This window comes from Thermomyces lanuginosus (genome assembly GCF_041956635.1).
Source record: "Thermomyces lanuginosus strain ATCC 200065 unplaced genomic scaffold VTN49scaffold_42, whole genome shotgun sequence".
NCBI classification, from domain to species: domain Eukaryota; kingdom Fungi; phylum Ascomycota; class Eurotiomycetes; order Eurotiales; family Trichocomaceae; genus Thermomyces; species Thermomyces lanuginosus.
In genome coordinates this window covers 1031299-1058692 of record NW_027192376.1, presented here as the reverse complement: position 1 = coordinate 1058692, position 27394 = coordinate 1031299, and the positions used below count along the sequence as shown (strand labels likewise).

The window sequence follows — 27394 nt, the reverse complement described above, 5'->3', positions numbered from 1 at the left end:
CGTGTGAAGGCAAGATTTTCCAGTCCACCAGGAAGACTGTAATTGTCTCTTGCCTCCCCAAACTCATGAGCCATGGCGGACGAGCGCAAGTCGATTGAAGTCCGGCACGAGCCGGCCGGTGAGCATGCCAAACCGGCTCCGCCGTTCGAGGAGAAGCAGATCCAGAATGCCACTGCGGTTGAGCAGACGTCGTCGCTGGAGAAGGCGGGCGACGTGGAAGACCTGCAGACCGAGAAGTCGCCACGTCGGCTGTGGTGGGAGCGATTTTCGCGGCGGTACCTGCACCATATCATCTATGCTGTGGTCTGGCTGCTGTTTACCGGGTGAGTGCAAACCTGCAGCGAGATTCTCCGCGAATGCTCATGTCTCTAGCTGGTGGATCGCCGGTCTGATCCTCCATCGCTATGATATTGGCTGGCTCAAGCCGTTCCTGGTGTACCTCGCGCTCACGCTGCGCATCATCTTCTTCTACGTGCCCATCACCATCGTGACGAAGCCGATGCACTTTGTGTGGGATCACACGGCGCGGCCGTTTGTGCAGCTGATCCCCGAGAAGGCGAGAACGATCTCCGCCGCGGCGCTGGTGGTGGCAGTGATTTTGATCGGAGCGTTTGCCTCGGAGGAGTCGGCGGACAACACGCGCGACAACCGAGCAGTGAGTCTGTTTGGTCTGGTCGTGCTGCTCTTCTCCCTGTGGGTGACTTCCCGTGATCGAAAGCGGATTGTGTGGCACACTGTCATTGTTGGCATGCTGGTGCAGTTCATTGTCGCGCTGTTTGTGCTGCGCACGCGCGCCGGCTTCGACATCTTCAGCTTCGTTTCCGAGATGGCGACAGAGCTGCTGCACTTCTCGCAAGCCGGTTTCATGTTCTTGACAGTGAATCCCGTGCCGGAGAACATTGCAACGTGGTTCCTCGTCACAGTGATACCGGCCATCATCTTCTTCGTGTCCCTGGTACAGCTGCTGTACTACTTTGGCATTTTGCAGTGGTTCATCAAGAAGTTCGCCGTCTTCTTTTTCTGGAGCATGCGCGTGTCCGGCGCCGAGGCTGTCGTCGCGGCCGCCTCGCCATTCATCGGCCAGGGCGAATCCGCCATGCTTATCCGTCCCTTCGTCCAACACCTGACCATGGCAGAACTACACCAAGTCATGTGCTCGGGCTTCGCGACCATCGCTGGTAGCGTGCTCGTCGCCTACGTTAGCATGGGCGTCAACCCGCAGGCCCTCATTTCATCCTGCGTTATGAGCATCCCTGCCTCCCTCGCCGTGTCAAAGATGCGCTGGCCAGAGACTGAAGAGACGCTGACCTCAGGCCGCGTTGTCATTCCCGAGGAGGAGGAGAGCCGTCGGCCGGCCAACGCGCTCGAGGCCTTTGCCAACGGTGCCTGGCTTGGTCTGAAGATCGCCGGAATGATCGGCGCCACCCTGCTCTGCATCATCTCCCTCATTGCGTTGTGCAATGGGCTCCTGGGCTGGTGGGGTCGGTATCTTAACATCGACGACCCGCCGTTGAGCATCGAGATGATTGTCGGCTACATTTGCTACCCAATTGCATTCTTGCTGGGTGTGCCACGCACGCATGATCTGTACCTCGTGGGCAAGCTCATTGGTCTTAAACTCATCGCTGTACAGTCACCCCGTCCCCTTTTCTCTTTGATTCCTGAATTTTCGGTTAACAAGGACGTCCATAGAATGAGTTCGTCGCATACGATGCCCTCCAGCATGATCCTGAATACGCAAGCCTGTCCCCGCGCTCTCGGCTCATCGTCACTTACGCGCTGTGCGGCTTCGCCAACATCGGCTCCCTGGGCAATCAGATTGGTGTGCTGTCGCAAATCTCTCCCGGTCGGAGTAGCGATATCTCTCGCGTGGCCGTTAGCGCAATGCTCACAGGCGCGCTGAGCACACTGACGAGTGCGGCCATTGCAGGGTTGCTGATTACCGATGAAGCTAAGTATTCTTCTGCAGCACCTGCGTCCTAATATTTTTATATTATTTTCGTGATGTGTAGGTTTGCGATACTACAATATTCATCGGATTTCAAAAGTAGCGTTTTTATTTTGCACACTGGTGTATAGATTATACTACCCAAGATCAAACGTGCTAAGGATGAGCCCATGAGTCATGATGCGTCAACGGTGACTGTGCCATCGCTCAAGCAACCACAAAAAACCAGCAAATGAAAATAAAGAATTCCATGTCCGCGGCCCTAGACCAATGCAACGCCTCCTGACATGCTGTCGACCCTGAAACAAAATTTTGAAATACAATGTTCCAATCACGCCATACGCGCCACGCGCAACGCAACCTCTTGTCACTCGACCTCGTCAACGTCACGGTGCCGAGCGAGCACGCGACGCTTGAATTCCTCGCGATCTTTATCCCACAGCTCGGCAGCCTGACCATTTAACGGGCTTGCACTGGACACTGGTCAGTATCCGGACCTCGTATTTCAATATAGTAAAATGAATGAACTTACTTATTCGGTTCGCCAAGCAAACTTTGCAAGCTCAACAGCACACTTTGCACATTATACACCGCACTCCATTTATCCTTGAGAATATCTAAGCAAATCCGCCCCGAGAAATCCACGTTTGGATGGTAAATCGGCGTCTTGAAGAGCACCGTTGGGGGAGCGTAGGGGTAGTTCTCGGGGAAGCTAAAGGAGAGCTTGAAAGTGAGATTCTCGTAGGGCGTGTCGGCCGGTCCGTTGATGGTGGCCGTCCAAGAAAGCAGGTTTCCGTCGGCGTCCGGGAAGGCGGAGATGCCGGGAGAGGGAGAGAGCATTAATTGCATGAGCTCGGATTGGAGACTGCAACAAAAGCCAGGTTGTCAGCATGTCTGTGGGCGAGCAAGCAGAGACAGTCGTCTTTGCAAGCGCTGCTGTCATACTCCTACCGTTTGGTAACGCTCTGCGCGGATGATGCCCCCGATTTGGGGGCTTCTTGTGTTTCGACCGGCAAGGTCTGCGTATCGTCCATTGTGTAGTCCATGGTGATGTGCGACGAAAGCTTTCCAACTGGCCCAAAAGTGAATGCGGATTCTGCGGGGTTCTTTCGTAGAATATAGAGGCTCGAGTTGGACGAGCGAAAAGAGAGACTCGCGGTAAATTATATAGGAGCTTTCGAGTGCAGTTATGCTTTGCTTTGGCTGATGATGCTGTCGCGTGCCGTGTTGGGTGCTACTAGAAAAAAGAAATTAAGGCGTTGTTTACTTTTTCCTCTCTCTCCCCGGCAACGGGGGTTTGCTTTCACCTTCAGGACCACTCTTTAGACTTTCGTTGAAAGAAGTGGATATTCAACATACAGCTACAGAGTGACTTGAGGAATCGCAGTGAATCTTGCATCGTTCAAGTACGGAGTATTATTACCATTCCATAGCGCCGTTTTCGTTCGGATTTGGATTCTCGATGCCCATCTCGCTAGTTACGATTTTCAGACCTTTTTCGACTTCAGACTACATCATTTGCATGAGTTTCAAAACAGAACAGTATCTCTGATCTTCGCAGGCAATGGCCTATGTTCTAGTCGCGATATGGGATGATCCTTCCATGCCGCTTTCTTACCCAAGCAGACCTCACATTGCTGAGATTCGCGTCGAATACAGAAGACTGCAACCCGGAATGCTACCCCGGCCAGCTCTGAGGAATAACTTACATCTTACCTAGGCAAATATTTAAGAGCAGCACTTGGACTCTTGGAGACATCGAGTGCCTTCGGAGCATATGGATATCGGTCGCGGTGTGATGCTTGACCTCGATGTCCAATAGTTATCATGGGCGAGCTCGCGAAGACACAAATTCATTAACCAACCGACCAGAAGCAGATGTCGGTCCGAGTTGTATAGCCATTCCAAACACTCGAGCAACTCACCTCGCGATGTCTCGTCTCTGTGAAATACTAATTACGGTCGGAGAATGTCGCCAGGGTTCGAGTCAGGAACGCCACCGTGCAGCCAAAGCACCTGCTAATTGCATTGCATTGATTGGCGATTGAAATAATTTCCTGACAAGCAGGCAGAAATTCTGACGGGGAGCAATAAACAGACTCCAATGGTTGTTGGTTGGCAGCCTGCCGCCTAATTCGTCCCAAGCTTCTGGCCTCCATCCAACCACTGGCCGCTCCTTTCCGGCCTCGAAACGGAGAACGGCATGATTCGAAACCGATCAGAATCTCAAATTCACACATTTTTGGATTGTTGCCTCGCGTTGCCGCGAAGCGCGGGGAAGGAAAACAAATTTCCTAAAACGGACAAATGAGTTCGCGGTCCGACGCGCCCCAGAACCATCAGACGAAACTCTCCAGACCATCCATCCATCAACTCCGGATTGGGATATCGAGTCAGCAGTCTCCATGCAGCACTCTCAATTGGCACCGCTGCCCACGGAGCTGCCCTTCCGCATTGTCTCCAAAACAATCGGACAGGGCGCGTATGCCTGGTAGGAAAATTCTCCGACGTGTTCAAAGGGCGACTGGCTGACAAATGCAGCATCAAAAAGGCATGTCCGCTCGATAAAGACACGCCCGTGTTCGCCGTCAAATTCATTCACAAGGAATATGCCGCCCGCCGGGGCAAAATCTCGCCGCGGCAGCTTCAGATGGAGGTGACTGTCCACAAACACGTCGGCGACCACAATAACATCATCTCGTTTTTCCACACGGGCGAGGACGCAACGTGGAGATGGATTGCGATGGAGCTCGCCGAAGGCGGAGACCTCTTTGACAAGATCGAGGCGGACGTCGGCGTGGGCGAGGATATTGCGCACTTCTACTTTACCCAGCTAATTAGCGCTGTCAGCTACATGCATTCGCGCGGCGTCGGCCATCGCGACATTAAGCCGGAGAATATCCTACTGTCGGAGGACGGCAATCTCAAGATCGCCGACTTTGGTTTGGCGACCGTGTTTGAGTACAATGGCAAAACGAAGCTGTGCACTACGCTGTGCGGCAGCCCACCCTACATAGCGCCCGAGGTCATCACCTGTAGCACCCGCGGGCAGACCAAGGGTAGCGGCTATCGCGCGGATTTCGCCGATATTTGGTCCTGTGGCGTGGTTCTTTTCGTTTTACTGGCCGGGAATACGCCCTGGGACAGTCCGACGGAAAACAGCTACGAGTTTAGTGAATATGTGGCAACCAACGGACGCACCACCGATGAGCTGTGGCAGAAGCTGCCGCCCGGCGTGGCTTCTCTGCTCCGTGGTATGCTGCGGGTGGATGTTCAGAGCCGGTTCACCCTGGAGGAAGTGCGCCGGCATCCGTGGTTTACGCGTCCCAACAAGTACATGTCCCGCGACGGCAAGCTCCGGGACTCGATCAACTTGGCGACGAGCATGTTCGAATCGCTACACATTGACTTTTCTCAAGACCCGCTGCGACCTACGACATCGTCGCAACGGGCACAGCATGTAGATTCCTCTCCCGCCAGTGACGTGCGGCTGGCGTCGACGCAACCTGAAATGCCGTCGACCGACGTGACGGTCGACTGGGACGATCCTCTGGTAGCCGGAGTCTCGTCGACGCAACCGCTCGCCGACGGGACCCTCGCCGACCGGCTCGAGGACGAGCCGTCGCTGTCTCAATTCAGCCCGCGGCCAGCAGTGCCGCTCAGCCGGACGCAGCGCGCACAAAAGTTCCGCGACATCATCCCCGCCCGTACGCTGAACCGGTTCTTCTCTCTATGGGCGCTCAAGTTGCTAGTGCCCCTGTTGTGCGAGGCGCTGAATCGACTAGGTGTGCCAGTGCCAACGCCGGTGGGAGCGGACACCGGCGGGCCGGTGGTCATCCGTGTGGCGACGCGCGACCAGCGCATGTGCCCCTTGCAGGGCAACATTGTCGTGGAGAGCGTCACGGAGGGGCTCTACGAGGTCGAGTTCACCAAGGCCAAGGGGGACCCGGTCGAGTGGCGGCGGTTTTTCAAGAAGGTTGCGGTGTTATGCAAGGATGCTATATACCGGCCAGAGTGTTAAGGCTCCCTACGTACATACATTGACGAAGATACGTGTCTCGCATGAGCTTTTTGTATTTGGACACAGCCTTGGTTCACTCCCGAATGACATGCATATCACGTGATTAAAGAGGGGTCTAGAATCGAATGGCCATTGGAGAAGATCCTAATTAAACCTCAAGGAGCGAGTATATTCGATGTGCGAGGAATAAATAACAGAGACAACCTGGCTCTCTGTTCTTCGCGGAGGACATCCAGGATAGACGCCCATCTGCCCTCTCCATGGAGAAGGCATGGACAATCTCCCCGTAGAGATTCTCACTAAAATCATCGGCTGTACGTTCCAATCCCAAAATTATCCCCCGCAATAAACACAACTGACAGGTGTGTTCCAAGATCTCACTCCCCGCGAACAAGCAAAACTCCAACTCGTCTCCCGCCGCTTCCTCGCGCTGGCCCGCGATGATAACCTCTGGCGACTACACTGCTACAAGAATTCATGGAGTGCTGCGGAACGGCGTCTGCGCCTGGCGGCGGCGACCAACAACCGGTCCCGTTCCCAGTCGCAAGAGGACAACACGGACACGGATGACAGCAGGGTATCTATCGGGTCGGTAGCGCCGCTCAGTGCGTTGGGTCCGGGGACGTTACGGAATTTGATCCGGCCGGAGCAGCCCGTGCGGGAACCCGACCAAAACCGGGACGGAGAGGATGAGGCAAGAGCTGCGGCGGAATGGGATCCGTCAGATGAGACGGAGGAGATTGACTGGTACTCGGAATATGTTGCGCGGCATGGGCCAATTGCGTTTAGTTGGTTACAGACGCCGCCGGGGCTAGGCGATATCAAGGGCGTGGGTCTGTTCCGGGGGTGGACGGCGGCGAGGGATGATCGGGTGGTTGCGCCGCTGGATGATGGGACGGTGTGTGTGTGGGACCTGAGCCATGCGTATGCGTATGCAGGTCGGGGTGGTGGTGGCAAGGGGAGGATTGTTGGGATGAGTCGTCCCGGGATCCTGACGGCAGATCTGTCCGGACGTGGCCGTCGGTCTCCTGGTAGGAATGGGGTTGACTTTACCCCGGAGTTCCCGCAGGTAGGGGAGTGCGTCAGTGTGGATTCATTGCAGCGCCGCGCGTACATGGCGGTGGGGAATGTGCTCAACGAGGTGGATCTGGAAACCCTGCGCGTCGTCCACCAGACGCGCTGCATGAAGACCATCTTTGCGCTGTCCCAGGAGACGGATTACTCGGCGCCGTTGACCCTGGCCACGATGTCTGGGCTGCAGATCTACGATGCGCGGATGTCGCAGGCGGAGGAGGAGGACGCTATTCTCGCGCGCTGCGAGCAGTCGCCCGTGTATCCTGGCTCGGACCTTTACAGCCATCCGGACTATCAGATACTTCGGTTCCGGCCAGATGGGCGGCCGCCGCAGAGGATTCGTAGTCCTAACCCGGTAGATCGCGGTGCCACCTACGACTCCCTCTTCCAGCCAGCTCCGCAGTCCATCCTACATCCTCCAGCTCCACACGTCAATACAATCCTACTCGCTGGTAGATTTCCCAGCATCCTGTGCTACGACCGCCGCATGTTCCCCAAGCTCCAGCAGGCGGTGCACTCGGGGGCTCGTCTCTGCGGCCTGGCCTCGGTGCCTGCACCACACTTCCCAGTCTCGGTGGAACCTACGCAGTGGGCCGCGCGACACAAGATTGTCGCCTGCGGCGAGTACAACGGCCGAGGTTCGCTCGAGCTATATAACCTAAACTTCAACGGGACAGATCCCCTGGACTCGTCGTCGACATCGCGCATTGGCCAGGAGAAGTACCAGAACCGTCAGAGCACGGCCAGCTCCAAGGTCCTCTCGGTAGCGTCTCATGGTGCGCGGATCGTGTTCTCGGACGCAGACGGCAACGTCAAGTGGGTGGAGCGCGATGGCCGTGCCGAGGTACGTCGGTGGAACGTCAACACAGACCGCCGTGGCTCGACGCCAGATGGCAGCGTCGACGGCAGGGCCGACTCGGGCATGTTCCTGACAAGCGGGCCCTCACGCAGCGACGTGGTGCGCAAGATTGTGCCCACGGATTGCAATCTATCGGCTGACGAGCTGCTAATCTGGACTGGAGACCGCATTGGGCGGCTGCGGTTTGCGCCGGATCATAAGGAAGAAGTCAAAGCCGAAGAGGAGCCGGAGATGACCAAGGACGAGCGCGAGCGGCGTCAATTGGAGCAGGAGTACTCGCGGATGATGCGGCGGGCGTTGGAGAGACAAGCGGACGAGGTGCGATGGATGGGCCGGCTTGGGATGGCCTAGAAATCATAGACCTCATAAACTTCCATGAAGCCGTTCTCTTTGATAGAGCGCATTCACTGTGATGAGTCATGTCATGACCAATGATTACTAATCGATGGGAAATTTCGGATTTGAAATGCATGTGAAGGTTCAAACCAGAACACTCGGTAATTCTGGAAGAAAAGTCTATACTTTCATGAACCGAGTCGAATTCAGCCTTCATTCTAGATTCTCTCAGATTTTCTTAAAATACCAGGGTTCAGCTCTCCGCATGGTCTTCTCCGCACGCAAAGCTACTACAATTCTCTGCATCGCCGTCTTACGATTCCCCGCAGTCCCGAGCTCTGGATCTTCCGCTCTTGAATAGAGCCCAACTCACCTCTTAAGAAGAACTCGTAACTCGTCGTGGTTGGGCGAGTAAATACCTAGAGCCGATTGCCCTTCGTCTTTCAATCCGAGCACTCCGACGATTCGCCGGCGGGAGTGCAGTTTGACCCCGCCAAAAAGACCCCTCCGAGAAAAATACTATGCCCTCCATTACGGAACCGGATGAAGAATTGCGATTCGACCGGATCGAGGATGTGATTCAAGATTTCCGTACGTTTATTTTCTGCGTGGAATTTGCGTGATTGAGCTGACTTTGCGGGGGGGTCCGCAGGAAATGGTCAATTCGTGATTGTGCTAGACTCGCCGGACCGCGAGAATGAGGGCGATTTGATTATCGCCGCTGATGCGGTCACGGAGGCTAAGATGGCTTTTATGATTCGATATTCTAGGTATTTCAATTTACCAAAAAGTTCTCCCGGTTTATGTACTCATTGGATTGGGTGATTTCAGTGGTTATATTTGCGCTCCCATCCTTCCCTCCCGCGCTGATGAGCTGGACCTCCCTCTCATGGTGGTCAACAACGATGACCCCATGCGCACCGCATACACCATCTCCGTGGACGCCCATGACCCGACAGTTACCACAGGAATCTCCGCCCATGACCGCTCTCTGACCTGTCGCCGTCTCGCCGACCCATCGGCCCGCCCAGAACATTTTCGCCGTCCGGGACATGTCTTGCCGCTACGAGCCCGAGTTGGTGGTGTCCGTGAACGCCGTGGGCATACCGAGGCGGCGGTGGATCTCTGCCGTCTTGCGGGCAGGTCTCCCGCTGCGGTTATTGCGGAGTTGGTCGAGGAGGGTGAGCCCGTGCACGGACGGCCGGAGCTGGCGGGTAATATCGGGATGATGCGCCGTGATTCATGCTTGAGGTTTGGCAAGCGCTTTGGGTTGAAGGTCTGCACTATTGAGGATTTGGTGCGGTATCTTGACGAAAAGGACAAGCCGGTCAATGGGAACCATTGAATTCTCTTTTTTTTTCTTCTCTCTTCCCTCTGTGTAAATAGCTATGAATTGGATGTTTGAATATATACCAAAATAGAGTCATCCGGTTTTCTAATTGTACAATTCCCAACGCCCAAACGCCGCTGATGCATACCGAATCCCTCATCACCGGTGTAAATGAGAATAATCCCGTAGAATACCCATCATGTGCGTATTGGTTGTCTTGCCGCTGCGCCGTTGCTTTCGAGGCTTCTTCTGCTCGACCTTTGGCCGCGGTTTGACAACCTTGTGCTTGCTGGTCGGCGTGATGCCGGCCTTTTCGAGCTCCTCGATGACCTTCTGCTGGTCAGGGATCTTGATCTTGTCCCAGATCTGGCGGAACTCCTCATCGAACGTGTGCATCAGGGACGGGTCGTTGGCCCAGACCATGCGCGCATGGTTGTCCTTTTTGTTGCGTGTCACCAGCACTTTGCCCTCGCGCTCCATCCGGTTGATCGCCTCTTCCACGTCTGGCCAGCCTTCCTTGAGCTCCTTCACGGAGAGTCCCGCGGCGGTCGTTTGCGATTGCAGTTTGGCAAGAAGCTGCTCCTCGGACCGGATGTTGTGCGGCGGGCGGAAACTGTATGTACCTTTACCATCTGCGCCCTTCGGGTCGTAGTGCACCCGCTCGTGCATCTGCAGGATACTGCGCAAGGCATGCATGAACCCGTGGTCTTGTCGGCGATGTTGTAGCGACAAAAACCCGATGATGTCCTCGAACGTGAACGGGTAGTTCTTCTCCTTCATCTTGCTGATGGCGAAGTGCACGTTGGTCATGATGTCTTTGCCCGTGCCCGTGTTTGCCGGCTGCGAGTACACAATATCCGAATCGTGTCGCTTCTTTTTTGTCGTCTCGCCGTTGGTCGCAGGCGTTGTGGTCGCGGTCGTTGTCGGTGTCGTTGTTCCGGCCGTTGTTGCTGGCGTCGTCGCCGCCGGTCCCGTCCCCGTCTGCCCACCGGCGACTGTCCGCCGCTGCTGGGGCAGTCGGCTCGCCGCAGACGCCATCTGGGCGTTAAACTTGTCCATCTGCTGCTGGAGGTACGACATGGTGTCGGTGTTGCTGTGATAACACTTCTCTCAAAGGGATCAGATTCTCAGGCCTCGCTCGGCCTCGGAGCAATCCGGGCTGGTCGCTCCCACCCAGAACAGACAGATCTCCAGCATGCGAAGATCTGCTCGCATCGAGATCCGTAGTTCCTTGTGTGTTCTAAGGCTGTAGGAAGCCAAGTATTTCCAAACGAGATAGCAGTGACGCAGATCCTGAAATTGAACGCCGTAGGCATCGATCACGTGACTAATCCACCGCGCTAAACCCGATTGGTCGCTCTCACTGTTCCGCCATCATGTTTTGAGCTTCACGTTCTTTGAAAGCCGTCCTTCGCGCGCTGCTTCGCCCACGGAGGCCTGCTGCCACGCCCTGACCATCTCTTTCCGGATTCCTAATTCTCTTCGCACCGCTCTCTTGATCGGTAAACCCGACATGTGCCTGTCGATTCCGTGTACATGACCCTTCGAGAGCCCCAATCTCTTCCATCGTCGCTCTCTGCTGTCGACGCGATCTGCGTGATAGTATCATTTCTCTCGCAGATCTCGTAATAAACTAGTTCTTGTTTTCATCATGGCGGCCGCCTCCGTCGAGCTGCCTTTTTTATCCTCCCACTATGGCATTGCCGAATCGACATTGGCGTCGCTCACGCAGGCGCCCACGATCGACCTGGTCAACCAGCTGCTAGAAAGCATCGCTACCAAGGCGCGCGAGTTTGACGAGCTCAAATCGGACAAGCTGCGGCTGGAAGTGGAGCTGGAAAATGCCGTCCGCACCAGCGAGTCCAAAATCAAGGTCCTTAAGGGCAATGTGGAGAAGGGCCTGCAGGAGATGTCTGCTTTGCGCACGCGATTGCAAGAGTCTGGTAGGTTTTTCTGGTTGGTTTCAATGCCTCCGAATCGGAATTAACGGTTCTAGAAAATGCGCGATCAAACCTCGAGTCGGAAATAGCAACCCTTAAATCCTCCAGCACGTCAAGCGAGTCCGAACTCAATAGCCTCAAGTCGCGGATCGCTTCGCTTGAGACATCGAATCGCGATACGCTGGCGCTGCTAGAGGCAAAGACTTCCGCCTATGACAAACTCTCGGAGGAGCTGTCAGCTACGCACAAGAAGACTGTCGATTTGCGTCGTGAGTTGTCGACCGCCGAACAGAATCTCCAGGCGGCGAACTCAGCAGCTGCCACCGCTCGCTTCCGAGAGCAGAGCCTGCAGCAGGAACTCGAGCTGACCAAGAAGAACAACGAATACTTCGAGGGCGAGCTCAAGGCCAAATCCGCGGAGTACCTCAAATTCCGCAAGGAGAAGAACGCCCGGATCGCCGAGCTGCAGCGCGAGCTCGAAGAAGCCAGCGCCACGATTGACTCCCTCCGTCGCAGCGAAAACAACCTCAAGAACCGCCTCGACGAGATTGAACAAAAGTATGAAGAGGCGCTTGCTACGATCCAGTCTGTCAAGGAGGAGTCCATCTCGACTACGGAACAACTGCGCATCGAGCTCGACAGCGCTAACAGACTCGCCGAACTCCAGGGCGCCGCGGCCGCCACGGCCAAACAGCGCGTGCAGGAATGCCAGCTGGCCCTGGAGAAATCGCGGGACGATGCCGCGGAGGAGATCTCGAGACTCCGCGTCGAGATCGAAACGGAGCATGCCGACAAGGAGGCCGCCGAGCGCAAGGTGGCCGAACTGGAAGCCCGCATCGCTCAACTCGAGTCGCACGGCCTGACTGCCGCGAGTGCCGCCAGCCCCGGAGCCAACGGCTCGGCAACGCCGCTGCGGCCTGGAACACCGGTCGGCACGTTCTCGCCTCGCGCCTCCAAGGGTAAAGGCGGCCTAACCATGACGCAACTGTATTCCGAGTACGACAAGATGCGGACCATGCTCGCTGCGGAGCAGAGAACCAATGCAGAACTCCGGGCGACGCTCGACGAGATGGTCCAGGATCTCGAATCGAAGAAGCCCGAGATCGATGAGCTGCGCGCCGACCACGCGCGGCTCGAGAACGCCGTCGTTGAAATGTCGAACATCCTGGAGAACGCGGGCAAGGAGCGAGACGAGGCTACGCGCGAAGCAAGGAAATGGCGTGGCCAGGTGGAGGGCCTTACTAAGGAAAGCGAGATCCTGCGACAGCAGCTCCGCGACCTCAGCGCGCAGGTCAAAGTTCTGGTGCTGGAGGTCGCCCTGGCCAAAGAAGGAGAGTCCGAGTACGACCGCGAGGAGCTGGAGAAGATTGCTCGCAAGGAGATTGATGATTCGATGGCCAATCAGACCCCGACTGGACGCTTCATCACGCAGAATCTTACCACCTTCAAGGATCTGCATGAGCTTCAGGAGCAGAACGTCACCCTACGTCGCATGCTCCGGGAGCTTGGCGACCGCATGGAAAGTGCAGAGGCACGCCAGCGAGACGCCACTTACCTGCAGGAGCAAGAGGAGCTCAAGGAGCTGCGCATCCGCGTGCAGACGTTCCGCGACGAGATCGCCAATCTCACCGCCCAGGCCAAGTCCTACGTCAAGGAGCGCGACACGTTCCGTGCCATGCTCATGCGCAGGAACCAGGCAGCCGGAGAGAACGTCGCGTTCTCGCAGTCAGTGCCGCCGGGCTCGGCGCCGCCTACGCTGGCCCAATCTACGGATGGCACCGACTATGCCGAGCTACTGCGTCAGGTGCAGGCGCATTTCGACACCTTCAGGCAGGAAACTGCTACGGATCACGCCGCCCTCAAGCAGCAGGTCAACGAGTTGACGCGCAAGAACAGCGAGCTGATGAGCGAGATTGGCCGGCTGAACGGCCAGCTCGCTGCAGCGGCACAGCGGGCCGAGCTGCTGCAGAACAACTTCAACATGCTGAAGAACGAAAATACCGAGATCCAGAAGCGATACTCCACTCTACTGGAGAACGCGAATCGCCAGGACATCAAGACACAGCAGGCTGCGGAAGACCTGGTCGAGGCGCGCGGTCTCGTGGACAGCTTGCAGCGCGAGAACGCCAACCTCAAGGCCGAAAAGGACCTCTGGAAGAACATCGAGAAACGGCTCATCGAAGACAACGAGTCGCTACGCAACGAGCGCAGCCGGCTGGATTCTCTCAACGCGAACCTGCAGAACATTCTCAACGAGCGCGAGCACACCGACGCCGAGAGTCGGCGCCGACTCCAGCACACCATCGAATCCCTCGAATCGGAGCTGCAGTCTACTAAGCGGAAGCTCAACGAAGAGATCGAGGAAGGGAAGCGCGCGGCACTGCGCCGGGAGTACGAGCACGAGCAGAACCAGAAGCGCATCGACGATTTGGTGGCAAGCCTCAGCTCGACTCGGGAGGAGCTCATCAGCGCCAAGACCACGCGCGATCACCTGCAGGCCAAAGTGGACGAGCTCACTGTGGAGCTGCGCAGCGCCGAAGAGCGCCTCCAGGTGCTGCAGTCCCGCCCGAGCCAGGCGGCACCAACGACAGCGGCAGCCTCGACAACTGGGGAGGCTGCACCAGCTGGCGACTCCAGCGGTCTCACCCGGGAGCAGGAGCTGGCGATCGAGGTGTCGGAGCTCAAGCGCGACCTCGAGCTCGCCAGGGCCGAGCTGGAGCATGCCAAGGAGCAAGTGGAGGATTACAAGGCCATCAGTCAGGCGACCGAGGAACGGCTGCAGTCGGTCACCGAAACCCAGGAGCAGTACCGGGAGGAGACGGAGCAGCTTGTGGAGGAGAAGAACAAGAAGATCAAGGACCTGGAGACCCGGGTCGAAGAGATCACCGCCGAGCTGTCCAACACCAACAGCGAGCTGTCGAAGTTGCGAGACGAGCAGGGCGAAGCATCACGGCGTCTCGAGGAGCAGAAGAACGCCTACGAATCGGAGATCGCCCGGCTCAAGGAAGAGGCCGAGCGGCAGGTCGCGGCGGCGCAGTTCCACCAGGAGGACCTCAAGGCGCAGGCGGAAATTGCGCAGCGTGCGCAGCAGAATTACGAAAACGAATTGGTCAAGCACGCAGAAGCTGCGAAACAGTTGCAGGCGGTGCGTGCCGAGGCCAACGAGCTGCGTCTGGAGATGGCGAACATCAAGACCCAGGCCGAGAACCACCGCAGGGACCTGGAGCAGAAGGAGGAGAGTTGGAAGGAGCTCAGGGACCGGTACGAGCGGGAGATTGCCGACCTCCACAAGCGTCGGGAAGAGGTCATGCATCAGAACACCCTGCTGCACAACCAGCTGGAGAACATCACAAAACAGATCTCGGCGCTCCAGAAGGATCGGGCGCAGATCGCCGAAGGCGAGGAGGAGACCGAGGGAGCCAGCACCGACCTCGAGTCTTTGCAAGAGGTTATCAAGTTCCTCCGACGGGAGAAGGAGATCGTCGACGTGCAGTACCACCTGGCGACGCAGGAGAGCAAGCGCCTCCAGCAGCAGCTCAACTACACACAGTCGCAGCTCGACGAGACGCGCCTCAAGCTGGAGCAGCAGCGGCGCGCCGCGGCCGACAGCGAGCACCACGCCCTCAGCCACAACAAGCTGGTGGAAACCCTCAACGAGCTCAACCTATTCCGGGAGAGCAGCGTCACACTTCGGAACCAAGTCAAGCAGGCGGAGGCAGCCGTGGCGGAGAAAACCGCTCGTATCGAGGAGCTGGAGCGGCAAATCGAGCCACTGGAGACGCGCGTGCGGGAGCTGGAGAACATCGTGGAGACCAAGGACGAGGAGATGAAGCTGCTGCAGACAGACCGCGACCGGTGGCAGCAGCGGACGGAGAACATCCTGCAGAAGTACGACCGCGTCGATCCGGCCGAGATGGAGGCCCTGAAGGAGAAGCTGGCGGCGCTAGAAAAGGAGCGCGACGAAGCCGTGTCGGAGCGCGACAAGCTCAAGGAGGAGACAGCCAACTTCCCGGCGCAGCTCAAGCAGGCCGAGGAACGTACGCAGGAGCTCCGCGCCAAGCTGACGGAGCAGTTCAAGGGACGGTCGAAGGAGCTCACGGGACGCATCCAAGCCAAGCAGGCAGAGCTGAACGCGGTCGTCCAGGAGAAGGAGGTGATTCAGGAGGAACTACGACGCACGCGGGAGGAACTCAACCAGCTGAAGCTGAAGCATGGCGAGGCACAACAAGCACCGAGCGAGGCGCAGGCTCCAGCTGCGGACGCTGCCACCAACACCACGCCGTCGGCTCAGCCGTCTGGACCGTCGACGCCGGCGGACGAAGCAAGGATCAAGGAGCTGGAAGAGACCGTCAAGCGACTGGAGGCAGCCTTGGCGGAGAAGGAGAGCCAATTCGACGCGAAGCTGAAGGAACGATCAGACAAGATGAAGGAGCTGTACAACTCGAAGCTGGCGGAGATGCGCAACAACCACCGGCAGGAGTTGGAGAAGCTGAAGGCGCAGCAACAGCAGCAAGCTGGCGACTCCGCGACGACACCCGCCACTCCGTCCAAGACGGAGACCAAGACGGAGCCCGGCGAGCTACCGGAGCTTACGGATGCGCAGGCACGGGATCTCGTCGCGAAGAACAAGACGGTGCAGTCGATCGTGCGGCAAAACATTCAGACGCAAGTCAACAAGCTTCGACAGCAGCTGCAGCAGGAGGCGGCCGCCCAGGCGCAAAACCAGGAAGCGACGTCGAAAGCGATTGCGGAGCTGGAGCAAAAGTTCAACGCAGAGAAGGAGCAGCTCAAGAAATCGTACGAAGAGGCCACGGAGGAGAAGATCCGCTCTGCGATCGAGCTCAACGACAAGAAGTCGGCCGTCAAGATGAGCATGCTGGAGACGCGCAGCCGCAATGCGGCGGCCAAGCTGCAGGTGGTGCAGAAGGCGGCGCAGGAGACGCCAGAGAAGCCGGTTGGAGAGGTCTGGGAGATCGCCAAGGATGCCAAAGCGCCTGCGGCGCCGAAGCCTCCTCAAACACAGGCTCAGTCTCCAGCACAGGGCCAGCAACAAGCTCAGACCCAAGCTCAGGCTCAGGGTACCCAAGCTGCACCTCAACAGGGTGCTCAGCCGAGCGCTCCTGCACAAGCAGCCCAAGATGCGAACAAGCAACAGGAGGCTCAAAAACCTGCCGAGGAAGCACAACCCGCCGCCGACCAGCCGCCTGCGCAGGCAACACCAGCCCAGGGACCGGCAGATCAACAACCACCGGCGCAGCAACAACAGCAGCAGCCGCAACAGCAGCAACAGCAACAGCCGACTCAACGACCCAACCAAAGACCAGGCGGAATCGGACATCACCCGCAAGCCGGACAAGCCGCACTCCGAGCCCTACAATCCGGCCTGCCCATCGCAGCGCGAGCCCGGGAAGGCCGCGGCGGAAGCCAAGCAGCTGCACAGGCACAAACACAATCTACCGACCAGCAACAGCAGCAGCAGCAGCAGCCTCCTGCCGGCGGTCAGCGAGGAAGCGGCATCCCACGCGGAGGCGGACGAGGCGGACGCGGCGGCGGCCGTGCTGGCGGTGGTGGCGGGCAGCAACAACAAAACCAGCAGCAGCAACAGCAACAGCAACAACAACAACAGCGTAGCCCCGCGGCAGGTCGCGGCGGTGGCCTCAACGCTCAGGCACGACAGTTCAATCCGCAGGGTAACAAGCGTGCTCGGGAAGACGGCGAGGGTGAAGGAGGCGGTGCTACTGGTGGGAAGCGCATTCGGGGAGGCGGCAAAGGGCAATAATAAGGAGAAAAGGGGTTTTCATTCTTTGGCGTTTTCTGTTTTTCATGTGTCCATGTATTCCTTATGTATGAGGGTTCCTATTGTGTGATGTATTCTATATTGTCGATTTAATTTTCCACAATTCATGACTATCTACATCGACCATGAAAGTCTCAGAAGCAGAACATTATCTACGTATTCAACTCTATCGGCGCCTGGCCGACGACGCAGTCGTCAACCCAATCAACCTCGCCAACCCTTCCCGTTCCTTATGGAGGGACAACAACCGCGCGTCCTCGACGCGCCGCAAATCCGCCTCTCCTTCTGTCCCTGTCCCTGTCCCTCCAGGAGTAGTAGCACCAACACCAATCCTCTTCCTATTTCGCATCCTCTTTCCACAACCCATATTGCCACCCATCGACCAGATTACAGACCAATCCTCCACAACAGCCCGTTCGGGAACAACACACGCCGCGCAGAGTTTCGCATGCGTGCCGACGACCGCGTACCGGTTCACAGTGACGAGGGGTTCGAGGACAGCGGCAGAGCGGACCGTCGCGCCGGAACGGATGGTGCATTGCGGGGCGATGGAAACGGAGGAAGATATTCGCGTCAGAATCACGTCCTTTTCATCTTGGCCTTGGCGGCTTGGGGAGGATGATCGTGATAATAATGATGTTGGTTGTTGAGGGTTTGGTGGCTCATCGCCAATCACGCTCTTCTCGCTGATAATGCAGCCATCGCCGATCTGGACAGGTCCCGTGTATGAGTAGATGCGGGCGCGCGGGTGGATGACGGTCCCCGCGCCAATGGTTACCGGGTGTGTTCCATGGAGGACTGCGGAGTCGGCGATTGTTGTCGTTGGGTGTGCGGAGATAGGGGGTCGGGGCGGCGGCGGTGTCGGCGACGCTGTTCCCGAACTGGTTCCGGACGCGTGCCGGTGGGGTGGTGGCTTCAAATGCGTTGAGGACATATCAACAACTCATCATCATCTTCTTTACTTTAGATTTCAAAAAGGACTGCTTGGGTATCATATCGCGAAGATCAACGATGCACGTGATTACATAATCAGTTCGGCCTGACGGACACCCCCTTTCTGCGTCTCCATTCCCAGACGCCGCGATCGACCTCCTCGCGCGTCATGCCGTCGCGGACGAGCCAGAAAGTGACGCCGAGCTCCGTCTGAACGTTTCGGTTGCGTGCCTCATCGTCGAAGAAGAGCATGTCTTCGTAAGGGATCCCACTGGCCTGGTGGATGCGAGTGAAGTGCTGCGTCTTGTTGCCCGGGAAGATCTGTAGGTGATCAAAGTAGTCGAGGGCGCGAATAGAGCGTGCGCGGGCGTCGGCCGCGGCTGGATCATCCGAAAAATGAGGGATAACGTGCAAGGCTTTAAGCATGTCCCGGGCCAGCTCCGGTGCGTGGGTCCGCGAGGCAACCGCGATAGGGATTTGGTGCGCACGGCAGGCGTAGAGGATGGAGGAGACGGCAGGGTAGAAGGCAAAAGATTCTCCAAACCTTTCAATTCGTCAGTAATTATTCTTTTGAGTACTAAGCGGGGCGGGGAAGGGGACTGACTTATCTACAACTCGCGAATTGTTGTCCTTGGGCTTGATCGGCCCGCTCACATGCGTGTCAACCCAGAACGGCCACAGCGTGTAGTCCAGGTCAAAGACGATCATGCGTGGGAGAGGCAGGCCGTCGGTGAACGTGGAGGGCGACGGCGTGTTCGCAGCGTCGCGCTCAGAGAGTTGCGCGATGGACTTTTGCTTGCGGATCATTGCGCAGACTACCTGGTATCTTCAATCAAAAGAGTATTTGTATGTATATAAAAAGTGTGGTATTTGATGATTGTGAACCGCTAAGATATGAAAGAGTGACTGAGGCTGATAATGCGGGACTGGTTTGAAATTTGTGCCTGACTTAAATTTTTTGCAGATGCGCTAATACGAAACTGGTTAGTGGAAAAATAATTCAATGATTTTCCATGCTACTATTGGCGGAATCCCCTGAGCAAATCCTGTTCCTAGTCTTGGCATCAAATTTGAAGACAATGAAGTTGCAGTCATCGATAAGATACAAGTCAACCCTCATACTCAAAGCACCCGACACTCTCCAGCATCTTCCAGATCTGCTGGTGCTCTGCTGCACCGCTTACCGACATCTCCTGCTCAAGTGAGCCCCAATTAGTGACATACTCGAGGACTCGATCCTGCTGAGCTCTACTCAGAATGCCTTCCGCGCCCACCGCCTCCGCAATGATCCGTCGCCACAGCTTCAGCGGCAGTCCGAAACGAAATGTTACCATGGCACGGTGTTCTGGTACCGCCTTGGTAGCTTTCTGTGTCAGCGCCCCACGTTTTGCTGTGCCGCTGCTACTGGCCACTGCACCCAGCGCCGGGAACATGGCGTCAAAGGTGTCCGCGTCCATGTCTGGATGGAACGGCCCACATGTTAGGCGGGCGCCCGTGGGTTGAGACGTCCGCGCCGATCCGTTGGAAGCCGCTTGACTAAGATTCAGGCGCGTTTTGTCATCAAGGAGAAGCGCTCGGCTGACAACGATCATCTTCAATGCTATGCTCCACAGTTGCACAGAATGCACGCCTTCTGTCGCCAGCGCCTCGAGCCGCACCCGCTTCAGCAGCCGCGCGTGCATGGTGTCGAGCTTCTGGGTCATCTCGCGATGCTCGCGGATACTTAGGCCATTCAATGACTCATGGAGATCAGAATCGTCACCGTCGTCCACCGTGGGTTGTGCAAGTTTCTCTGCGGTCCGCAGCAGGTCACACGCAGGAGAGCTCAGACGGCCATTGGGCAGCCACACGATGCCACCGGCGCAGTCAGCAGACTTCGGTACGGTGATGGATTTTCCCGGCGGAAGAAATTCCATTAGACGGTCTGGGGCGCTGTGCATGTTGAGCACGGCCGCCAGGAGCACGGCGCTGGCGTCGGTCATGCTGATGTTGGAAAGAATAATGAACGGCACAGAGCGCAAGCCGCGGGTACAGGCGTATCGTTTGAGGCTGTTTTCGGGAGCGGTTGGAGAACAACCTGCTCATACACATCAGAATGAACCATAAAGCAATTCATCGAACGGACAATGCATACCTTTGTGCGCGCGCCTCGGGGTCTGCGCTGGAGAGCCACCGTTTTGTCTAACGTTCTCCTTGTCGACGTCCAGTCGCTGCTGCTGCAACTCCTCATCCGGTTCTGCTCGGCCGCCCTCATCATCCACGACAAAATCCAGTTCACTCCGCACATACACGCGAACAAAGGCCTCCAACCCAGCAGCCCCGATCGGATTACCACTTAGATCGAGCTTCTTCAGCACAAAACAGCCGTCAAACGCATGTAGGAAGCTCTCCCAGAGCTCCTTCTCACGGGACGTCACTACTTGAATGCAGTTCGCCGAGAGATCCAGCTCCCGCAGATCGCGGCAACCCAGCGCAACTACCCGTGCGAGTTTCTCAAGCGACTCCACGGAGAGCTCGTTGCCAGCGAGGTGCAGCTCCTGCAACCGCAGCCTGGCGCCGGAAGACTCGTCCTCATGCTCCAGCGCATGGATAAGTTCATCGGCGAACTGCGCAAAACCCTGGTCGGTGAGCTGCTTTCTAGAGATGTCGATCTCTAGACATGGATCGCGGACGGTGGCTTTAGGGGCGGACCCTGTGGCGCTGCGTTTCTTCTATAGGCATATCAGCATACGTTCTGGGAGCGGCGTTGGCCCAGGGGAATACTCACCAAATCCCGAGCCAGAACTTGTCCGGCTTTGATGCCGTTGATTTTTCTCTACCACAGCCAAGTTAGCGGAAACTCTTCGGGTGAAGGCTGGAAGCTGGACTTACAGCAGAGTAATTCAGCCTAGTCATCCTGACGACGTCTCTGCACTGGATAGGGTTGAATGATAAAAGTAAGTCTCATCAGCACAGAAAGCATTAATCTTCAGAGCAGAGCATTACAGGGAGTAAATCGAGGAAGAACATCAGATGAACCAAAATCAGCAGCTTCACAACATTGCGTGACTGATATTGACACGTTCACGGTAAAACATGTTTCGCAAATCAGGCTGGAATATTTATATCGTTCACGAATACGAACGTCTCAGACATGTTGTCCGGTGATATCCACGAGAAACCGTGAACAAACACTTCATCATGCTCGATGAGCAACGGAGTCTTCCGATGAGAACTCGAGGACGGATCAATAAAGGAACAAATGCATTGTATATATCCCTACCCTAGCTTTCATACAAGAGAAGCAATCAAAATCCCGACAATCAATCCATAGGCATGCTTCATTCTTTTCATCTCATCACAAATAGTAGACACATACAAGGTAACAGGTTAGTCCCATATCCATATTCATTAGGGTCATTCGTATTTTCATCCATGCCCATGTCAAGTTTGTACCAAGAAGCCCGAAAATAATCAGAAGAAAAAGAACACCCGGGCCCTCCCATTTTCCCTGCGCCAGATGCCGAATGGAATGATAAAAACTCCCTCGCTATGCAAAGCAAGCAAAAGATGAGATGCAGTAATAGCTTCATGGAATGCAAACCCTATATGTATGAGGCGACGGCTAAGTATGTATGGATGGGGAAACGAAAGAGTTTAATCGGGCATCTCGTAGTCCTCATCGTCGAGGTCGTCGGTGACCTCGTTGCCGTTTCGGTCTACGACGATACGGCGTCCGAGCTTGCTGGCTGGGACGCCGTCGCGGGAGGCACCAAAGTCGAGAACCTAACCGAGTCAGCACAGCCCAATGAACCAAGGGATCGTGAATCCGGCTCACCTCAATATAAGTTACGCCATCCCGCTGAACCGCCGCAACGCACCGCCGCTCGTCGAAGCGCACTTGCCACACGCCGCTGAGGTCCCGGAGCAGGTCCCGCACGCACTCGCCTGTCTTCACGTCCCACATCTTGAGCGTCCGGTCTGACCCGGAAATCACCTTGTGGCCGTCGTGCTGGAAGCACGTGATCGCCCCAGCGTGTGCTGACAGCGTGTTCTTGCACAGCCCGTTCTCCGGGTCCCAGATGCGCAGCGTCGAGTCCGCCGCCGCGGACACCAGGCGCCCGCCCTTGAGGTCCAGCAACCCGACCAGCGATGTGTGGCCCTCAAGGTTGTACAGAAGCGTGCCGGTCTCCAGCGACCAGATCTTGACCAGGTTGTCCATCGATCCACTGATGCATCGGTTGCGCTCCACGTCCAGGACCACGCTGTACACCTTGAACGTGTGGCCCTCCAACAGGTGCACCAGCTCGCCCGTCGAGATCTTCCATACCCGCACTGTGCAGTCGTAGCTGCCAGACACCAGCGTGTCGGCGTGCGCTGCAATCGACCGCACCGAGTGCGTGTGGCCCGAGAGCACCCGGACAAAGTACGGGCATTCGTGGTCCTCACTCTGTGGAGTGCCGTGCAGATATACCGGGTCCGTCGGCTTCGGCAGCTTCCACACCCGCAGATTCGAGTCTCGCGAGCCTGTAATCACCAGGGGCTCCTGCGGCATCATGATTGGACTTCCGTCAGAGTTCTTGCCAACCTCCGTCGGCATCAGAATCTGCAGGCATCGGACCGTCGATGTGTGTCCGTGGAAGATTTGCGTGCACTTGGCCCGCTCAATGTCCCAGACTCGCACCGTCCGGTCCGTTGAACCAGATACCAGCGTGTTGCCGCGATATTCGAGAGCCCAGACGCCGCCCTCGTGGCCGGATAGCACGGCGCGGATTGCCCCCGTCTTGGTGTCATACACATGGATCTTTGCGTCATCGCTGCCCGTCAAGATCTTGTCGTCGTCAAACTGCAGGCAAGTGACCACATGTCGGTCATGGGCTCGGAAAGCAATGTGACCTGGCTTGACGTCGGTACGCATCCAATTCTTGCGGATCGCATAGTGTCGTCGGTATAGCGACTTGTACAGATGCAGGTTCCGCAGCGATGGCAGTCCGACATTCGGAAATGGCACTGCCGCCGCCGCAGCGGATGCAGCGGCGTACAGCCCTTCCACGGAGGCGGAGTCATTGGGCCAGGCGGGAGCGCCCGTAGGTTCATTGCTGCTGGCCGACGTGATCTTTCGCTTGGCCTGCCTTCGGCTTCCCGGTCGACTGGGCGCCTTTCGTTTCGGCCGTCGGGACGACGAACTGTTCAAGCAGGCCTCCGTCTGGCCGTCACCAAACGTTGAATCCGATCCATTGGCTTCCGGGTCCACCTGGGTAATCGAGGACGAGCTCAGGTCGCGCTCGAAATCCTCATCGCCGTGCGGGAATTGCCAGCCCCATCCTTCCCGGATGGCACGCTGCAATTCGCCTGCCGAAAGCTTGAACCCTTCCCGGTCAAAGTGTTCCTTCCAAGTCCGCTCATCCGAGTTGATGATTTGGCGCCATTTCTTGGATACCTGGGCAGCTCGGCACATAGATCGAACGTCAAGGTACTTGACAATGTTGAGAGCCAGCTCCGGCGGTAATTTGGCCAAAAAGTCACACTTGAGCGTGGGGTTGACGACATCGGCGACGACCCGCAGGGTGGACTTGGAACACCGCCGGAGGAACTGGTACATGAGATACGTCTTCATCTGGTCCGGGATCGACTCAAAGTAATTAATGACGCGTGGCATGTCCATCAGAGACGGCGCCGAGACGGGTTCACCATCGTTGTTGGTCAGCGACTTGCCCAGATCGGCATTGGATGAAAGCTTGGTGGCCTCGAAACTCGAATCCGTGTCTACCTCCTGGTCTGCGAAGAACGAACCCCCGTTCTTGGTGTTCATAGCAGTCACCGGAGACAAGCTCGGGCTGGGCAGACACATGTCCTGGGCGAGGGTCGAGTCAGATGCTGAGTCGGAGGGAGTGCTATTGGATCTACCCTCCACCGCGGTCGCGTCCGACGCGGCATCCCTATCCGCGTCCGCTCCGTCGCCACCATCCATGTCGTCTTCCGTAAAGGAGTCCGGATCGCGAAGCATACCAGAGCGCTGCCGAGGCGGCATGCGACGGCGCTCCGAAACTGGGGTGCGTACACGCATACGCTTGCTTTGCTGGTCCCGCACTTGATCGGAGGCACCGTCATAGTTGAGATTTGGGCACGGTGAATCTGGTTGCGACCGCGGCTTCAATTCATGGTGATGAATCCTCCGTCTCAGCACAGTGCTGTCGCCGAACTGGAGTCGATTGGATTCGTTTTCCGGCGTGGCTAGACCCAACACAGTAGAATGGTCGCTCTTTCCTCTTGTCGAACGAGAATGAGCATTGCTTCTGGCTGTCACTGAATCAGCGGAGGCTCGCTCGTGACGCGTTCGAGCACTCCGGTTTTCAAACGAGGCATGCGGGGAGGCAACTCGTGACTTGTCGGACAAATGACGGGCGTCGTAGACGCTGACGGATTTCAGCACTCCATTTGAGGCTGCCAAGGCATCCTGTTTTCCCTTCCACTGCAACACGTCAGCCCTCACAAAGTTTATCGAAAATCGGAGATGAACGCACTTCTTCCAAGGCCGCCGCGGGATCCTCGGGCTCGTTGAACGTCACCGACTGGCCATCCAGTTCGAACTGGATCTTCCGCAATGCCGGCGGCGTCGGCTTGGCAGCCAGAGGATATCGGGCCGGATCCAGATCTCGCACGGAGCGAGGGGCATTCAGTATCAGCGGCGGAAAATCGGTGGTGGTTGTGGTGGTGGTGGTGACGACGGTGGTCCGAGTGGCGGGTGCAAAGGACAGTTGGGCGAGCGAGCTGCCGGATGGGACGGCAGTCCGGGGCGTCTGGTGGTGCGGCACTTCGAGATCACTTCTTCGCGAGTGTCGAACGGTGGTCGTGCGCGAAGGGAAGATGAACGACTCGGCCGGAGCGGACGCGTCTCGCCTTCCGGCGCGCGAGTCGCAAGTTTCCATGGGAAGGGCGAGTCCCTGCTATTGTTGATGCAGGCTAAAGGTGTCGAGAACCGTCACTAAAGAGACTAGAAAATGCGTAGAATAGTCGAATACAGCAGAATCAAGGGTCGGCACTCCCTGGGTCCACGACCAAATCGGAGGGCGAGTGGCAGAAGGGGAGTGGAGGCACTGGCCACAACGCCCAGCAGTCACAGCGTCTAGAGCCACCACAACTTAGAACAACCCAAAAAACATTATCTGGTCGTGAACTGGGGGAGATCAAGCTCAGTGGCGGGCCGAGGGGAGTGGTCAAGCTGGAGAGGGATCAAGAGAAGAGCGGCTGGTGGTTAGTTGGGGCGTTTAGGCTGTGTGGACCGCGGCGGATCTCCACTATGGGCGGCAGACCGGTTTTCTCAGGCTACTATCAGTCCGGCCTCGATCGTAATCAGGGAATTATTCACCGTCGAGCCAGGGAATTTATCAGAGAATAGCGTGCAGACGCCGTTGGATTTGGCGGGTTGACTACGCCGACTGTGGGCTCGTACCGTATGTGAGTAAGAGGATGCATGGGCCATGCAGTGCGTGATTGATGGATCTGGCTGCTGACTTCCGAGACCCAGCCGCTGAGGACTCGGTTTGACAGAGCGTCTAACGACTCGGACCGGGAAATTCCTTGGATTTCAGAACCAGAAGAAAATTCCGGTTCACCGTAGCTCGGTCAGCGTTTGGTTATCAGGAACTGCTGTCAACCACCCGAAGCCGGGCAGATGGCGCGATCCGAGAGCGGGAGGCTCAGTCACGTGCATCGTTATCTCGGCGAAAATGGAAGGCTGGGTCCAACTGCAAATGCGCAGATGGAATATTACAATTTCTTACAATTCTGGTTAATTTAGTAAAATTTCGATTTGGAATAAAATACCAGTCTTGCCCTGATACGGAAACTGGTCCCTGGCCAGACCGGAGCGTCAGAGCGTGGCCACCGTGGCGTTTCCGCCACATGGCCAAGTGGCCAGGAAGGATGACTAATCGACACTCCGACCCTGCCTTCCTGTTTTGGAGAATGAATGCATATTGGCCCTTTGGTCCTTTTGAGCAGATCGCCGCTGCTGATCCTCCGTAGTTGGCACGCAGCATGCTTTCCCCTCATAAGCTTCTCGCCCGACGCAGGACGATATTAACTCGGACCCTCCGTGGAGTTTTTTTCAATCAATGACGCGCAGTGCCTCGGGGACTAGCAGGGACCAGCCACACCCAATTAATGGATGCAGCGGAGTATCCAGGCTTCCTCCACCCAACAATCGATGCTCGGGAGGGCCGGTAGTCCTTCCCAATGGAGCACTTTTGACGCTGTCGTCCGTTCTGACGGCCTGTCAACATTCCCACTGCGAGGAGGCCCTCGAGCGTCGACCAAGGGATTCACCCCAGATTCCATGGCCAAAATTGTCCCTGAGCACAGACACGCCCTCAGCCCGGAGCCCGAATCGGGGAAAGTCACGTGGGTCTCTTCCGCCCAGAGCTCTTCCCTGATCCTCGGCCACTGGACCGAGGCTAGCTTGATACGGAGTGGATCGGCGGAGCAAAGTCTCCGGTCAAGGCTGGACAAGAGGAACAGATGAGGAATCGTCGAGTCAGTGAGGATGGACGGATCAAGCAGGATGATAGTGAATTCCTCCGCGCTGCAGGCCGGCGAGGTCCGTTTCAGCGTGCGGTTGCCTGCGCCAGACGCGTCAAATATCCCATGCCATGCCGGGCTTCAGAAGTTCCGAATGCTGCAAGTTCCCGCCCGACGCTATTCAAATGGAGGGCGATGACTGGCCGGAAGACCGAGTCGGCCTGCTAGACCCCGGAACAAATCGCGTCTGCAATTTAAGTGAGGATTCGCCGGCCGCTGCTCTCCACGAGTCCAAGGACGGAACAAAATGTGACTATGAATCCACTACGACCGCTTTGGTCCGTTAGTAATCAGCTAGGCTCCATAATGAAAACTTAAATATGCGGATCAACGCAAGTCTATCGCGGTTCTTCGGCAATGATGACCATCTTGGACGTGGCTTCTGCGCTCCCAAAGACTCGGATCCTCCATTCGTCCCACGCCGTATTCAGGGGCACAGCACCGCGCCGCTCCAAAATAGGAGCTCTGACTCTCAGATCCCATTTTGAGTCCAGCCCACACGCGGTGATCCACGCTGAATCGCGATGGGACCGATCACTACCCCTTTTTGACTTCCCCAAGATAAGTTGATCGTCTTCGATCGTCGATCATCCTAGA

At 56.9% G+C, this 27394-nt stretch overlaps 12 protein-coding genes across 12 annotated transcripts; 6 read left to right on the top strand and 6 right to left on the bottom strand.

Annotated features, from left to right (window-relative positions):
* Positions 1-72: 72 nt before the first annotated feature.
* Positions 73-1983, top strand: VTN49DRAFT_7142 (uncharacterized protein; the record flags this gene model as incomplete). The annotated part of the gene is made up of 3 exons (XM_069415379.1): positions 73-323; positions 373-1627; positions 1693-1983. 3 exons carry the CDS (start codon positions 73-75, stop codon positions 1981-1983), a joined length of 1797 nt encoding a protein of 598 aa, XP_069265182.1.
* A 332-nt stretch (positions 1984-2315) lies between these two features.
* VTN49DRAFT_7141 (uncharacterized protein) lies at positions 2316-2994 on the bottom strand (the record flags this gene model as incomplete). The annotated part of the gene is made up of 3 exons (XM_069415378.1): positions 2316-2421; positions 2481-2813; positions 2900-2994. 3 exons carry the CDS (start codon positions 2992-2994, stop codon positions 2316-2318), a joined length of 534 nt encoding a protein of 177 aa, XP_069265181.1.
* Positions 2995-4353: 1359 nt separating this feature from the next.
* Positions 4354-5969, top strand: VTN49DRAFT_7140 (uncharacterized protein; the record flags this gene model as incomplete). The annotated part of the gene is made up of 2 exons (XM_069415377.1): positions 4354-4439; positions 4490-5969. The coding sequence occupies 2 exons, from the start codon at positions 4354-4356 to the stop codon at positions 5967-5969; spliced, it is 1566 nt and encodes a 521-aa protein (XP_069265180.1).
* Positions 5970-6240: 271 nt separating this feature from the next.
* VTN49DRAFT_7139 (uncharacterized protein) lies at positions 6241-8253 on the top strand (the record flags this gene model as incomplete). The annotated part of the gene is made up of 2 exons (XM_069415375.1): positions 6241-6283; positions 6344-8253. The coding sequence occupies 2 exons, from the start codon at positions 6241-6243 to the stop codon at positions 8251-8253; spliced, it is 1953 nt and encodes a 650-aa protein (XP_069265179.1).
* A 506-nt stretch (positions 8254-8759) lies between these two features.
* VTN49DRAFT_7138 (uncharacterized protein) lies at positions 8760-9583 on the top strand (the record flags this gene model as incomplete). The annotated part of the gene is made up of 3 exons (XM_069415374.1): positions 8760-8829; positions 8891-9008; positions 9070-9583. 3 exons carry the CDS (start codon positions 8760-8762, stop codon positions 9581-9583), a joined length of 702 nt encoding a protein of 233 aa, XP_069265178.1.
* Positions 9584-9727: 144 nt separating this feature from the next.
* Positions 9728-10648, bottom strand: VTN49DRAFT_7137 (uncharacterized protein; the record flags this gene model as incomplete). The annotated part of the gene is made up of 1 exon (XM_069415373.1): positions 9728-10648. The coding sequence occupies one exon, from the start codon at positions 10646-10648 to the stop codon at positions 9728-9730; it is 921 nt and encodes a 306-aa protein (XP_069265177.1).
* A 571-nt stretch (positions 10649-11219) lies between these two features.
* Positions 11220-17287, top strand: VTN49DRAFT_7136 (uncharacterized protein; the record flags this gene model as incomplete). Its single annotated transcript, XM_069415372.1, has 2 exons — positions 11220-11511; positions 11565-17287. 2 exons carry the CDS (start codon positions 11220-11222, stop codon positions 17285-17287), a joined length of 6015 nt encoding a protein of 2004 aa, XP_069265176.1.
* Positions 17288-17471: 184 nt separating this feature from the next.
* Positions 17472-18239, bottom strand: VTN49DRAFT_7135 (uncharacterized protein; the record flags this gene model as incomplete). Its single annotated transcript, XM_069415371.1, has 1 exon — positions 17472-18239. The coding sequence occupies one exon, from the start codon at positions 18237-18239 to the stop codon at positions 17472-17474; it is 768 nt and encodes a 255-aa protein (XP_069265175.1).
* Positions 18240-18334: 95 nt separating this feature from the next.
* VTN49DRAFT_7134 (uncharacterized protein) lies at positions 18335-19045 on the bottom strand (the record flags this gene model as incomplete). Its single annotated transcript, XM_069415370.1, has 2 exons — positions 18335-18782; positions 18843-19045. The coding sequence occupies 2 exons, from the start codon at positions 19043-19045 to the stop codon at positions 18335-18337; spliced, it is 651 nt and encodes a 216-aa protein (XP_069265174.1).
* Positions 19046-19347: 302 nt separating this feature from the next.
* Positions 19348-21133, bottom strand: VTN49DRAFT_7133 (uncharacterized protein; the record flags this gene model as incomplete). The annotated part of the gene is made up of 4 exons (XM_069415369.1): positions 19348-20315; positions 20373-20949; positions 21006-21053; positions 21110-21133. 4 exons carry the CDS (start codon positions 21131-21133, stop codon positions 19348-19350), a joined length of 1617 nt encoding a protein of 538 aa, XP_069265173.1.
* Positions 21134-21874: 741 nt separating this feature from the next.
* On the bottom strand, positions 21875-25146 carry VTN49DRAFT_7132 (uncharacterized protein; the record flags this gene model as incomplete). Its single annotated transcript, XM_069415368.1, has 3 exons — positions 21875-22003; positions 22056-24689; positions 24742-25146. 3 exons carry the CDS (start codon positions 25144-25146, stop codon positions 21875-21877), a joined length of 3168 nt encoding a protein of 1055 aa, XP_069265172.1.
* Positions 25147-26426: 1280 nt separating this feature from the next.
* VTN49DRAFT_7131 (uncharacterized protein) lies at positions 26427-26965 on the top strand (the record flags this gene model as incomplete). The annotated part of the gene is made up of 2 exons (XM_069415367.1): positions 26427-26624; positions 26678-26965. 2 exons carry the CDS (start codon positions 26427-26429, stop codon positions 26963-26965), a joined length of 486 nt encoding a protein of 161 aa, XP_069265171.1.
* Positions 26966-27394: the final 429 nt, after the last annotated feature.